Genomic DNA, 13,349 nt, shown 5'->3' on the forward strand with positions numbered 1-13,349 from the left:
GTGTCATCAGAACGCCTAAATTCATGTTCCCAACTTTAAAAAAACAAATACTAGCTCAATCTCAGACCTGGTGCAACTTTTTGCAAGCCTGCCAAAAGGGAATAACCCAACTCTGGCACTACCACTGATTAGTGTTTTTGTGCAGAATACAGTTGTACTTATATATTATGAGCAAATGTATGAAATATACTGTATTTGACATCTGGGACAATGCAGCTTTAGGGTGATGGGGTGTATTTAAGTTTCACTTTACCTTTGACTTATTGTACAGTGGTATTCATGGTTGTCTTTTTTTTTAAAATATTGTCTTCCAATGATCGTTGTTAAAATTTAAAATCATTTTCTGTGTGTACTTTTTGTGACTGTCAGCCTTTTGAATAAACTCAATCAACCTGAGATCCTGTATTTATTTGTCAGTTCTATTTTCTTTTCGTTTCACCCTGTGTCCACAGTGTAAAAGTCACTTTCCAATCCATTTTAAGAAAACACAGCAAAATGTCATACATTTTAATAAGTACAGGTAGTATTTACAGTATGTACACCATAACACAATACTAACTTTGTAATCACTACTGTATACTTTTCATAGGTCAGGGAGTATTTACAATGTGAATACGACCATATGTTGAATCTGAAATAAAATTTGTTTAAAAATTCTGATACGCAATAAATTCAAGTAGGCGTGCCTTGATACATACTAGTCTGACTATGATCATGGTATAAGAGGTATGCAAGAACCAATTCACAGGTGCATCATGGTCCAAGACTTTGAAGAATAGTTTTTCAATACACTTGTCAGTTGGGTGCCATGGGTTTGGGGCACAATGCCAGTCAATATCAAACACAAACTATACAAGTTCATACACGTCTCAGCCCTGAAGACGTAGTTTTTCCGAGGGGATTTTTAACCGTCAGAGCCACTGGTTTCTTCCGCCAAAGCTTTACACATTCATGTATGGTCACCAGCCTTCTGTTGAAGCAAATGCTAGACTAAGGGCCATTTGTTGTAGCATGTCCTGGTGGTCTAGAGGTCTAAAGCGCATAAAGCATCACTCCAGACACCTTTGTTGCATGTCACCTTCTCTCAACACTCTCCACTTCACTGTCAACTATAAAGTAAAAATGACATAAAAAATTATCTTAAAAAAAAAAAAAAAAAAGATTCACTGTGTGAACTGATAGTCACACTTACAATTACATCTTGTCCAACCACTTAAAAATACATCTTGGAAAGAGACACTGGGCATCCCCAACACCGAGGAAGGATCCTTAACTGGAGCAACCCATCTGTTTCTTAGCTTAGTCACTTTTATTACACTACTCCCTTATTACCAGCGCGGCAAGACTGGGAAAGCACCTAACTTCAGGTGCTGCACCCGTGGAAAAAAAAAAAAGAGAATGAGAAGCTGCTCTCCACCATAGCCAAGAGTTTTTTCTCTTCATTGTGATTGCTGGTGGTTTATACATTATGGTATGTGTCCTCTGCCACGTCTTTGTTTTGCTCTAGCAGACTGCGGCGGCGCTTTCCCTCCTCCCCTGCTTCTTCAACAACTGGATGCGGTTGTGGACGTAAAACTTGATTGCCCTCCAGTCTCGCTGGTTGCTCACCAGCAGAGGGCAGAGTTCGAGGCAGCGCTCGCAGTCCGCCTTCGCAGGCACGCGCAGCTCCACGAGGTTTCTCTTCAGGTGAGTCTCCACTGCTACACGCTCCGCCTCTGACCAGGGACGCTTCAGCACACCGCGCTTCCCTATGAGATACAGGGGGTGTTTTGAAGTGAAAATGAATGAAACTGTACTGCTTATCATCAAATTAATGATGCTTGGGATGTCACAGATTGTTATTGACAATTGGTTACCTGATTTGGGCGGAATACATCGCCTCTTATGTACATTGGCTATCGATGGGCTGACTGGAGAAGGAACAGGTGCTTTCTTCTTCCGTGGTGGTCGGCCCGGTCCTTTCTTCTTCACCATCACCTCAGCCTTCTCTTTAACTTCCTCTTTCTCATCTTCTGCCTCGGAATCTTCTGAAAAGGAGTCTGCCGAGTTTCCAGACATCACTGTAGGACAGAGATAAAATAGAGGGTAGCTAACTCAAAAGAAATGACTGACATACAGCTTAACATTTTCTAAGCAAAGGGAACAACTACAGTACACTTGTAAAATGTGCTAAAACCAACAGACCCTCTGGCATAGTCATCAAAATAAACCCATGATGTGACATCAACGTTTGCTCAGCTCTAAAATTAAATTTAATAATGCAGCCATTATTTGTAATATTCCCTTTACCAATCTTGAGTTTGTTTTTTAGTGTTTTAGCTCTAATGAAGTTATGTCTTTCATGTTTTTCCAACTTTACAGTGGAACTTTGGGGAAATATTGGGAAAGCTACAAAAGAAATTTAAAATAACATCCGAGATATTTTCAATTTGTTTTTTCCGAAAACACACACACATACAAGAAACACATTTTCCGGCATTCCTCTAGTGTCATTTAGCAATGTACATAGTTTTTTTTTTTTTTGTACATGTTTTAAGATATCTACTGGTGAGATTTTTGTTGCTAGAAAAAAACGTGCACTTTGAATTTTGAAAAATAGAAAAATTCCACTCGACAAACTCAATACTAGTGTCTCTTTCCGGAAAAAATGTCCTGGTAAATTCGGTAAAACATTCTATTAATCTCTGCCTTTAGTAAAGCTTTTTTAAATAAGGTCTGTCGATTACTGAACCAAATGCTATTCACCGTGTTTTTTGTTTTTGTTTTGTTCTTTAATTTTACCCCATTTAAAGCCATGTAAGTGGCTGACATTCCTTCCAAAGTTCAATACATATGAATTTATTATTAAAAATAAAGCACTGACACTGAGCATTACTCAAAACAGTTGTTAGGAGTTTAAACTTACCAAAGGTTCTCAGGAGCAGAAACTGAAATGAAATGAACACTGCATGCATGAAATACCTACTGATGGGCCCAGGGGTCTGACCATTTTTAACTGAAGAGAGAAAATATATAAGGTAATTCCTTACCGTCCAACTCAAGGCAGATGTGCTGCAGGCTCATCCCTCTGAAAAGTACACCTTCCCTCTCTCCATAAAGAACAACACGACCCACGCGACCCATGAGTCCTGGATCACGTATGATAGTGGAGCAGTTCTGGGTTACGTGGTACTCACGCTCCAGGAAGTCTTCCAAGCGTTTGGTAGCTCCACCCTGGCCCTCACCCTCCTCTAATAGTAGCAGTTGGGTAAGGATGGCTACCTGTCGCCGCACTCGCGTTGCTGTCAGTGCTCCGGGGTTCTTGGCCCCGCTGGCTCGAGCCAGGTTTCTCAGGAGGTCCGTGCCCCGGAGTGGAGTGGCAGGAGAGTGGTAGGGCCGTGAGAAGACATAGGGGCTCTCTGGGTCCACACCCACATTGGGGCTAGTTTGAAGAAGCAGGTCCAGGCAGGACTCACAATGTGGTGGGAGAATAAGCGGCTGGATGCGACCGCGCTTGCCTAAAACACCAGCCCGCGGGAGATGACAGAGGACCTGGCGCTCAAAGGGGGACAGGAGAGCTTCCATGCCAGAGGGGGAGCTGGGGCTGGTGCTGGTCGGCGGGCTGATACGGTTGCGGTAATCCTGGACAGTGAGCTTGGCCACCTCGCATTCACGGTGGCGGTTGTAGAGGATGAGCAGGGAGAGGCTGGAATGGCAGAGCAGGCGCCAGGCCTCCGCAGAGTGAGGAGCGCGGGTTAAAGAAAGGAAAGAGGAGTGCTGTTGGCGGCGGAGGTAGAGGACCAGACAAGAGAGGGAGGAGAGCAGCGGAGACATGTGATGTCTGTGTGTACTGGAAACAGACAGAGCAAGAAAAACAGCAGTTAAAATCATGATGCACTACCCAACAACTGACAACATTACCAATAAATATATAATGGGGAAGAAAAATAAGTGCATCAGAGACAACCACACCTTACAGTCTCTCCATTTTTCTCCTCTGGTGCGTCATCTTCTCCTTCTCCACTCAGCTCCAGATCTTCATCTGGATCTATGTCTGGCTCTGGGGTGGGAGGTGGAACCAGCTCCTCTTGAATTCTTGAGCTCTCTACCTCCACCTTCTGCTGCTCTTCATGCTTTTCTCTCTTCATCCTCCGACCCCTTCTGGGAGTAGACGGGGGAGGCGGGGATGGACTCTTTACCCTGGACACCATTGGGGGTGCAGGGCGTTTTGTGGCGGGCAGTGGTGCGCTGGGCCCTTTCTTGGTGGCTGCAGGCTGAGCCGAAGGAGGCGGTGAAAGCGAGAGGGAGAATGAGACGGCACCTGTGCTCGAGCGAGTAGCTGGTGATTCCCTCTCCCTGGAGAAGAGAGAGGGCGGTGCCGGGTTTGAGGGGGAGGGCTGAGGGACAGCAAAGGAATGACTGTGAGTAGCAGAGGTGGAGGACGATGAGGGTTGAGGGTGTGCAGCGCTGCCATTTGAAGAGCTGTGCGTGTGGAGGTGCGCCAGCTCCATGGCTGTTCTGACCTCAGGCTGGTTGGCGTGGTGTTTCTCCAGGTGGCGTGCCAGAGAGCGATAGTGGCGGCCGCAGTACGGGCAGTGCTGCCGCCGGCTCACCGTGGCACCGCTGGAGCTGCCAATGTTTATGTTAATATTATTGTTGATGTTGGTTGTCGGGGGTGCCAGGGTGCTGACTGGGGCCTGGGACTGGGATCTGACTGGGGGTGCAACAGGTGCTGGGTGGGAAAAGGAAGAGCAGGGGCGCCCGGGCCCTCTGGAAGAGGTGGGTGCGCTCTTCTTCTTTGAATTGACAGCAGTTGGCATCTTGCGCTTCTTACGGCGGCGCAGCATTCGGCCCCGTATTTCTTCAATTTCCTCTTCTTCATCATCGTCGTCATCATCGTCATCTTCCTCCTCTTCGTCCTCCTCCCGATCAGAGTCACTGGGCTCAGAATGGGTGAGCGGGGAGGATGAGGGTGATAATGACCAGGAGGGGGTAAGGTAATCAGAAACAGAGAGGGACAGTGGGTGGGGGCCAGCCTCATCCTCCTGGTGAGAGACAGATTTCAAATTCAAACAAACCCCTTTAGCTCAACGTGTAGCTATATTAACAGGATCTACTTTTTTATTACGCTTGAAGTTATTAATGGAGATTTTCGTTTTCTGTTATTGTTCACAAATCCCATGAAAAAACAAATACGTTAGTCCATTTCACAATGCTTTCTGACTTCACTATTCAGTCCCAAGCCCATTGGTTCCTACAGAAGACAGAAATCAAAACCGGTCACAAATAGTGACTGGTTTTAGGAGCAAGTAGTAAATTTTTGGGGACTATTTTCACCCACATTTTGGTGTGTTTTTGAATACTGCCTGTGTGCCTATGTTCATTGTAATGAAGGAACAGGTCACTCAGTGCAACACTGTGGCTCATTAAGGATTTTTTAATAGTTTTTGGAAACACTGGAGCTCTACGTCACAGAGGAATACCAAGCTGCAGCTTCACAGGCAGCATTTGTTAGTAGGGTCAATTCATTGTTGGTTTTGGTTTTTTCATGGGATTTGTTGACGTAAAAAAATACAGACTATCACCAGACTTGCCCTTTAAGCATTCCTTGTCCACATTATTCAAGTTATCATCAAGTTAGTTGCTCACCATTGCATTCTCGCCCCAGTCCGTCAGGCTGTAGTCCACTGTGATCTCCTCACCTTTGGCAATGTCTCGGATTGCTATGACAACCAACCGCACCTGGGTCCCACAGTGGACCTCTCGAATGCGGCAGTTGGGTGGCGGATGGAAGAGCACAGGCCCCCGAACCCCACTTGCCCCTTCCTCCCCCAACTCTGGCACACTGAAAAATATAAACTGATATTAGCCCTACCTAAAAAAAAAAAAAAAAAAGCAGCAGATCAGAGAGACCATGGTGAGGATCCTCCTTACCAGAGCTGAGTGGGATCAGGCAGGTAGTAGGGACTGCCAGGTGGAGGGAGGCGGTCTTCTGCACCCTCTGGGTACTGGCCATCACCTGGGACAGATCAGGCTGTTTAAGTCTAGCATATCTTAACAGCTTCATCAACAACCACAGGACTGACCTTTGAAAGATAAAAGGTTTCTCGCCTTACGACAATACACTGCTAATTACAACATAGCACACTTGTTTTCCGTAAGCACCAGAGTGGATAAAAACACTAACAGCAAGTGTCAAAATGTGTGTGTGTTTCTATATATACCAGGGCTGTAGCTGTGTTCTGACATGCTCTCCTCCTCCTCATCTTCTGTTACATACGCTCGGTCACACACCTTCACAGGTGTCCCCTTCCTTTTTCTCCCACACACACGGCTGTAAAAACAAAACCAGGACTTCGTTTAGCATAATGATACATTCAGACAAAGCAGTGCCTAAGACTTCCCTCATGGAAGTAGGCAGCCAAACGGAGCACAGCATGTGTTACCTGTGGCCAGGCAACACTTCAGCTTGTTCACAGAGCGCTTCTATCGGGTGGGTTACTCATCCCCTACAACAATAAAACCCTGAACTACTTAACTAGTGACGATGGCAGCAGTGGTGATGAAGGCGTGTTGGTAATTTTTCTACTTTATGCGTTCGATTTGGCAAGCAATCAAAACAACGCCATTTGAAAGTTGGGATTTTTGCACAACCCATATTGTCGGCTTTGGTATAGGGTGTAGGGAGAGCTTTGAATGTTAAGTGTTAATGTTAATGAGTGTTAATTTGTAAAATCTGATTTTACATTTAAGCGAAGACTGCACATACGCACTTTTCACCAGGGCCTACTTTAGGGTTGCAATTAAGAATTATTTCCACTATCAATTAATCTTCTGATTACTTTCTGGATAAATCACTTAACTGTTTGGTCTGTAAAATGTCAAAAATAGTAAATTATGCTGACCACATTTTCCTATAGCCCCAATGAGTTCTTAAAATTGTTTTTTTCCCCCCAACCAACAATAATCCAACAATTTAGATCTGAAACTATAAGTCAATTAATCACTTAGTTGATCAACAGAAAAATAATCAGAAACTGTTTTGATGACTAATTGTTTCAGTCGTTTTCAAGCAAAAATAGAGAAGCAATACCAAATATTCTCTGATTCTGGTCTTTCAAATCCGAGTTTTGCCTGCTTTTCTTTGGCCAACATCATTGCTCACTAAAATTTTTTGGGTATCTGGACTATTGGTTAAAGAAAACAAAACATCTGAAAACGTCGTATTCAGTTCTGCAAAGTTGTGATGGCCATTTTTGACAATTTCTGACGTTTCATAAAACTAGATGATTACTTGAAAACATAATCGGCATATTATGCAGTACTGACAATAATATAATCGTTAATTGCAGCTCTAATTGAATTTACTATGACGTAAGACAAAAAAAGGCAGCAAATCCTCACAATTAAGGAACTATTAGTAGGGAATATCAAAATAGTTGCTGATTATTATCATTATTATTGATGGACTAATCCATTCAGCGACTAAGTTGCAGCTGTAGCCCACTTAAAATACATTTTACTGGCTGTGCAATGACTATGGCCCAACCACCATCCCTGACTTTACTGGAATGTACAGAAGAATTTATTTTAACGCAACATTACTGCTGGCTTGCTGTCTCTGCAGCACGTTTACCTGGCAAACCAGGTGTAAATCAGTCCCAGGCAGTAGAAACGTGGTTATCACAGACCATAATTGAGGAACAGTGTTCCGCTGTAAACACGCAGCTAGTGTGGAAGCTATTATTTCAGGTATCTTGGTTATCATCATGATTTTTAAATCAAAATATTGGAAATGGCCCCACCCCTTTTTTTCAATCACGACAGACTGTAATAAATGCAATTACAGAAGACTGATTGCCACAACAAAGCGTGCTCAATTCGCCGAGCCTGGTGACAGTCCACTGTTTTCCGATGCATTTTGGTCGTGGTCAGCAACTTTGTTTACTCAAAGCCAAACAAGCCACGAGTCATGATGTGCACCAGCTGAACAGTCAGGCAGTGTTGAGAGCATGAATATACTGACACGGTTGAACTATTTTCCGGGATATGCAGTCTAAGAAATCAAACATACTGCGGGGACAGTCGATAAGAAGGCAGATTACAGATCAGCTAGGATATACTGATGATTCCGGCTGGGTGAATGCTAACATTGATGCTAAACCGCGGCTAGCCTGTTAGCTTCTAGCAGCTAACGTTAGACTTCTGTCGCGTCAAAATATCAAAAATGAAAGGCTGGCGATTGAATGCGAAACGAGGCGGGTAAGGGGAAGGCGCGACCTCGGAGGACACAACAGCTGCAACCAAAAAACAACCAAAAGTCACTTCCCCAGCTCGGTTTTCTGCAACATAACGCTGAAATCATGCACGCGAATAAAGGCTTCTAACGTTAACTAAACAAACGTGCACGCTTGCAGCGGCGCGTGCGTCTCGGGTCTTGCAATTTGCTCACAAATCCCCGGCGAAAACAACCCAACGCGGCGGCAAACTGGAGGCACGCCGCGCTCACTCACCCCCGTGGCGGCGGCGGTTTGCTCCCATCCCCGTCGCTGTCGAGGGTCGGTGGCTCCCGGTAGTCAAAAGGCGACCGTACATTCTCCGCCATTAGGACTCCCTTCGTTACCTCTCGCGCTCCGGTAGATTGCTCAACGCGCATGTGCACAACATCCTTTGGGGTTCTAATGGTAAAATGGGGTGCACCCACCTCTGAGGAAAATAAAGACCTGTTACAACATCAAGACTCAGATTTAATGGATCCGCAGGTCGAAAATACGGTATTGTGGCCATTCAGTAGAACATATATTTCATGCATTCCATGGGAGTGCAATTAAATCAATGCTTTTCAGCAGGGCTGTTTCCAGTGGTGGAAAGTAACTAAGTACATTTACTCAAGTATTCAAGTACTGTACTGTACAGTTTTGTGGCACTTGTACTTTACTTGAGTATTTGCATTTCATGCTATTTTATACTTCTAGTCCACTACATTTCACAGGCAAATATTGTACTTTTTGCTCCAATACATGTATTTGACAGTTTTAGCTACTAGTTTCTTTTAAAATTACAATTTTAACATTCAGATTTTGTAAGATTTCATTTGTAAAAAAACAACATATGATAAGATATCATATGATATGATAAGTGGTTTCCAACCATTTTCACACGTGACAAGTTACAAAGGACAGCGTCTAGTGAGGACTCATTGTCACGTTTTTAGCACTTCCACTAACAAGTGACTTCCCCTCTAAACATTTTAGGTGGTTTAATTTAAATAACCATAATTATCCAAAATTTCACAATAAAATCAATGAATAGACAAAAGTCCAAAAGGTGAATACAAATGTGGGTTTTTTTTATTCTTTCCTCTGCCAGTAATCATCTCACGGCCCCTCAGATTTATCTTGAGGGGTTGACCCCTAGGCTGCGAACCACTAGGCTAAACTACAGAATAACTATACAGATTCTTTACTTAATTAGAAGTACCAGTACATTTATTTAAAAATACTGAAGTACAAGTCCTGCATTCAAATTCCTACTCAAGTAAAAAAAACTGGTCTTATCAGCAAATTTGACCTAAGATATCAAAGTAAAACTGATGTATCATTATATATTACATTATTCAATCTGAGAAGTTTATGGGGCAAATGCGTCTTTTGTGGAACTGCTAAGAACTGATCTAAAATGTGAAAAGGGGCCCCTACTAGACACAGCTTTTTGGTAAGTGTTCACAAGCCAAAATGCTGGAAATAATTTATTCAGTTTTCAACAATATATTGTATTCTATAATCTGATGTTTTTTGTGCAAAATCTTAATCTGTAAAAGCAACGTTACCACAGCTGTCAAATAAATGTAATGGAGTAAAATGTACTATATTTCCGTCCAACATGATGTAGAGTAGCAATATAAAGTGGCATAGAATGGAGATACTCAAGTACCTCAAAATTATTAATTAAAGTACTTGACTCAATGTACTTAGTTACTTCTCATAGTAATAACATGGTTAAATACAACATATATTTATATGCCCTCCAAAATCCCAAATGCATGTGCTCACAGGAGCAGTCTATCATAGAGGGAACATATTTTAACTGACCAAGATCAACATGTAGGATAACATTTATTTTTTTGGCAATTATATTTATACATCGTATGGGCTCCTGACCATTAATTTGGTCACATTCATCAAGTGTGCAAGCCCAGTGTGTGCCAAAGAGAGGGTTACCACTTTGGTACTTTTCCAAATACACTGGAGTTTTTATTGACGTCAGAGGAAAAGAAAAACATATTTGGTGACGCTTTATTATATGTTTGTTATTTCCTAATAATGTCCTGTAATGTTTCCTGTAAAGAATTCTATAATGTGATTCTAATTGCTAGGAAAACAGGAATTTAACTTCCTATTTTTATAGTCATTTATTACAGGAAGATTTATTCTTCATATGTTTGAATATTTTGAATGTTTGCATATTATTTTGACCTACTGACAGACTCAAACTCTCTATATGCTATATTAGCATTTTAATGGAAATTTTTCCTCTAAGTATCAAATTATATAGTTCTTTCTAAGAAAATTCCCTGGAAGTTATTAGGAGCTGTAACAAAGTGTTACCAAATAATTAAGGGGGAAAAATGTTGTTTCTGCACAGCAGTTGGGTATAAAAACTAAGAAAGAAAAGCCAATATCAGCAAAACACACGGGTTAAGACTGCGTTTTAATTTTCAATGCACATCCAGTTATTCATCAAAGAGATGAAAGAAAAGCATGGCATTTAGAAATTCACCATACCAGCAAGACTGGAAGTCACAGCTCATTCACGCAGTGAGTCTATGCTGTGTCAGGCATTTAACACTGCAGTGAAGTTGTTGTGGTGCAGAGTGTTTGATACGTTTGGCTACAGACAGTACAATCCTACCATAAAGTATTAGTCTAATACAGTGGTTCTCTGACATTTTTTTTCAGCTTCCAAAGGAGGGGAAGACAGAAGACGTTTGAGAACCACTGGCCCATCAGTTCAAACTTGTTAACAGTGTAGCAGCACATTCAAGTATAACATCAGGAGAGAACTTGGTGACCAGAGCAGCAAATATTACACTTGATAATCACAGATTGTGCCAAACAATAAACTATACACGCTTTCAGTCTATATATGAAAACATCAAATTTGATATGGAATTATTCAGATAAGATATGTAAATTATGTGGTACATTAAGAGCTAAATGACCTATTAAAATAGCAAAGGGCTACAGAGTCAGCTGCACATCAGTCACAGTTTATCAGTCATGTATTTTTGGCTACATTCTAGCAGTTAGTAGATTTTGGAGTGTTATAACCAGCAGATATTTAGTTATCAAAGGTAAATCCACTTAAATAAAATAAATTACACACAAAAGAAAAGAATACAAAAGAAGACATTTCCAAACAGTCTAACTCTGCCACTGCACAAAGCAAACCAACCTTTATACAGCTAAAAGTCTGCATTCACTTCTTTGTCAAAGGAAATAGCAACTGTGGCAAACTAGGGGTCATTTTAGCACTTGCTGTGGAAATACCAATGTCTGGGAAAAGCTGTCTACTGGCCTTTGTTAAAGGAGCTTAGTTGTGATTTTAGTTGAGCAGGACATTTTTAACCTCTAGTGTTCGAAGAGAATAATCCACATGACTTAATATTTACTTTGGAATAAGTAAAAGGGAAAGCTGGCTGTTAGTGTCGAGTGAGTTCATTCAGAGATGTTGGTTTCAAACAAAGAAAATTAGATCTCTTCTGTTCCTCCCCTCTCTGTGTGTAAGACATGGAGGGTCTGCGCAGCATGGTCAGCCCAGTGGATTAGCTCCAGCAGCACTCGATAGGTCCACATTTTGAGCCCAAAAACTCCCCCAGCACCATCAGTTTCCTACACAGAAGACAGCAAGTTAACAGCAAATGCCCTTCACTACAACAAGATGCAGTACAAAAGAATAAGACAAGGTGTTTAGTGGATATGTACGCTAATGTATTCAAAAGGTATTCATTTTGTGCTCAAAAAAATATAAACTCCTAGAATCTCCTAAAATCCTAGATGTGCAATGCAAGAACAAGTGGTGGAAAAATAAAGTTTAAGAGACAAATTGACCATTTAATAAATATGTGTTTTTAATAGGTTCCTAGGTAAACATTTCACAGATTAAAACACATTTAAACCTGCAATAACTGATTTTTTTGTCTACTTGGGGGCAACGGATAAAAGCACCTTTTTTTTTAAAATCCCCTTTTAACTTGATATGGCGAACTGAGCAAATAATTATTTATTTACAAATCCTGCAGATATCGAGGTACATTACTATTCATTTGGAGTCCTATTTCTGTCCACCTGACGAATGTAAGTACAATATGCACGCCTTTTTGCTCCATTTTTGGTCTCCACCAACTCCAAAGAATAATATCTGGCTCTATAGCTGCCAAATGTGCCACTATTTCCACCAGCTAGTCTCCAACTTTGTCTGTCCACCTTTTGGTGCTAGGCAGGTAGCTTACAATGGGTTTTTAGAGCTTTTTTGCTGAAAACTGCTGTCAGCTGTGAACTAAAAACAACATTATGAGAGCCTTGAGAGTGAACCAAAGCAGGACGGCTCGGGGTCAGAAGACCAAAACAATGAGCTGAAAGATGCTAAAATGCTCTGCAGAGGTAAGGGAAACTTCAGAGTTGGGTGATAATTCTCTACGGGTTCCTCAATATGAGTTACACCTTTCGCATTATATGTAGTCAATTAGTCCATGCTAATAGAAATATTGATTAGTGCCAATTTACACTCAATCAAAAGATTTTCTGGGATATCTAAGAGATTAAGTTAATGATATGAATCTTTGTTCCCAACATTAGTCACATTGATATAATGGTATTAATCATGTAATACAGGGTTTAGTCACACCCTTGCTGAAGCTTTAATTTTTTCTATTTAACAAATGTTATTAAAAGGTAATAGAGACCTGGCAACTTGAAAAATCCCTGCTTTGTGGGGTCCTTTTGTGCCAAATGCTTGTGTCAGATCTGATGTTATTTAACTAATTCTTGTAACGATACCACAATAAATGCACGTAACAAACATGTAGATGACAAAAATCAAATTCATGGAGAAAAGGAGGGTTCCTTGTCACCTGAGTGACAGTTAGTGGTTTATCAGGATAAACTAAAGGCTTGTAGCAATTTTCCCCTTTCTTCTGCTTTTTTGTGTTCAATACATTTGCATTTTTTTCACAGATAGGTTTTAATACTGCAATTAGTGTTTTTTTGGTGTTTTATGTGTGTAACCGGAAGATATGTGTTATATTTTACTGATGTTAGATCAATAGAATGGTCTTGTAACCATATGAGAGGACAGCTAGCTAACTAACT

General features: G+C 41.4%; 1 protein-coding gene across 1 annotated transcript; it reads right to left on the reverse strand.

The window, feature by feature from the left end:
- Positions 1–494: 494 nt before the first annotated feature.
- Positions 495–8,708, reverse strand: LOC120797426. The gene is made up of 8 exons (XM_040141086.1): positions 8,493–8,708; positions 6,204–6,313; positions 5,914–5,998; positions 5,629–5,824; positions 3,952–5,024; positions 3,030–3,829; positions 1,857–2,060; positions 495–1,748 (listed from the first exon to the last, which is right to left on the reverse strand). Exons 1-8 carry the CDS (start codon positions 8,633–8,635, stop codon positions 1,504–1,506), a joined length of 2,856 nt encoding a protein of 951 aa, XP_039997020.1. The 5' UTR covers positions 8,636–8,708; the 3' UTR covers positions 495–1,503.
- Between the last annotated feature and the right edge of the window lie 4,641 nt (positions 8,709–13,349).

Source organism: Xiphias gladius, chromosome 12, assembly GCF_016859285.1.
Source record: "Xiphias gladius isolate SHS-SW01 ecotype Sanya breed wild chromosome 12, ASM1685928v1, whole genome shotgun sequence".
NCBI classification, from domain to species: Eukaryota; Metazoa; Chordata; class Actinopteri; order Istiophoriformes; family Xiphiidae; genus Xiphias; species Xiphias gladius.

Excerpts from the sequence above, each read along its gene's own strand:
- LOC120797426 (XM_040141086.1), bottom strand. The coding sequence starts at position 8,635 with ATGCGCGTTGAGCAATCTACCGGAGCGCGAGAGGTAACGAAGGGAGTC. Across the intron at positions 6,314-8,492 it reads AAACCGCCGCCGCCACGGGG|CCGTGTGTGTGGGAGAAAAA; the intron begins GTGAGTGAGCGC and ends TTGTTTTTACAG. Across the intron at positions 5,999-6,203 it reads AGAACACAGCTACAGCCCTG|GTGATGGCCAGTACCCAGAG; the intron begins GTATATATAGAA and ends GATCTGTCCCAG.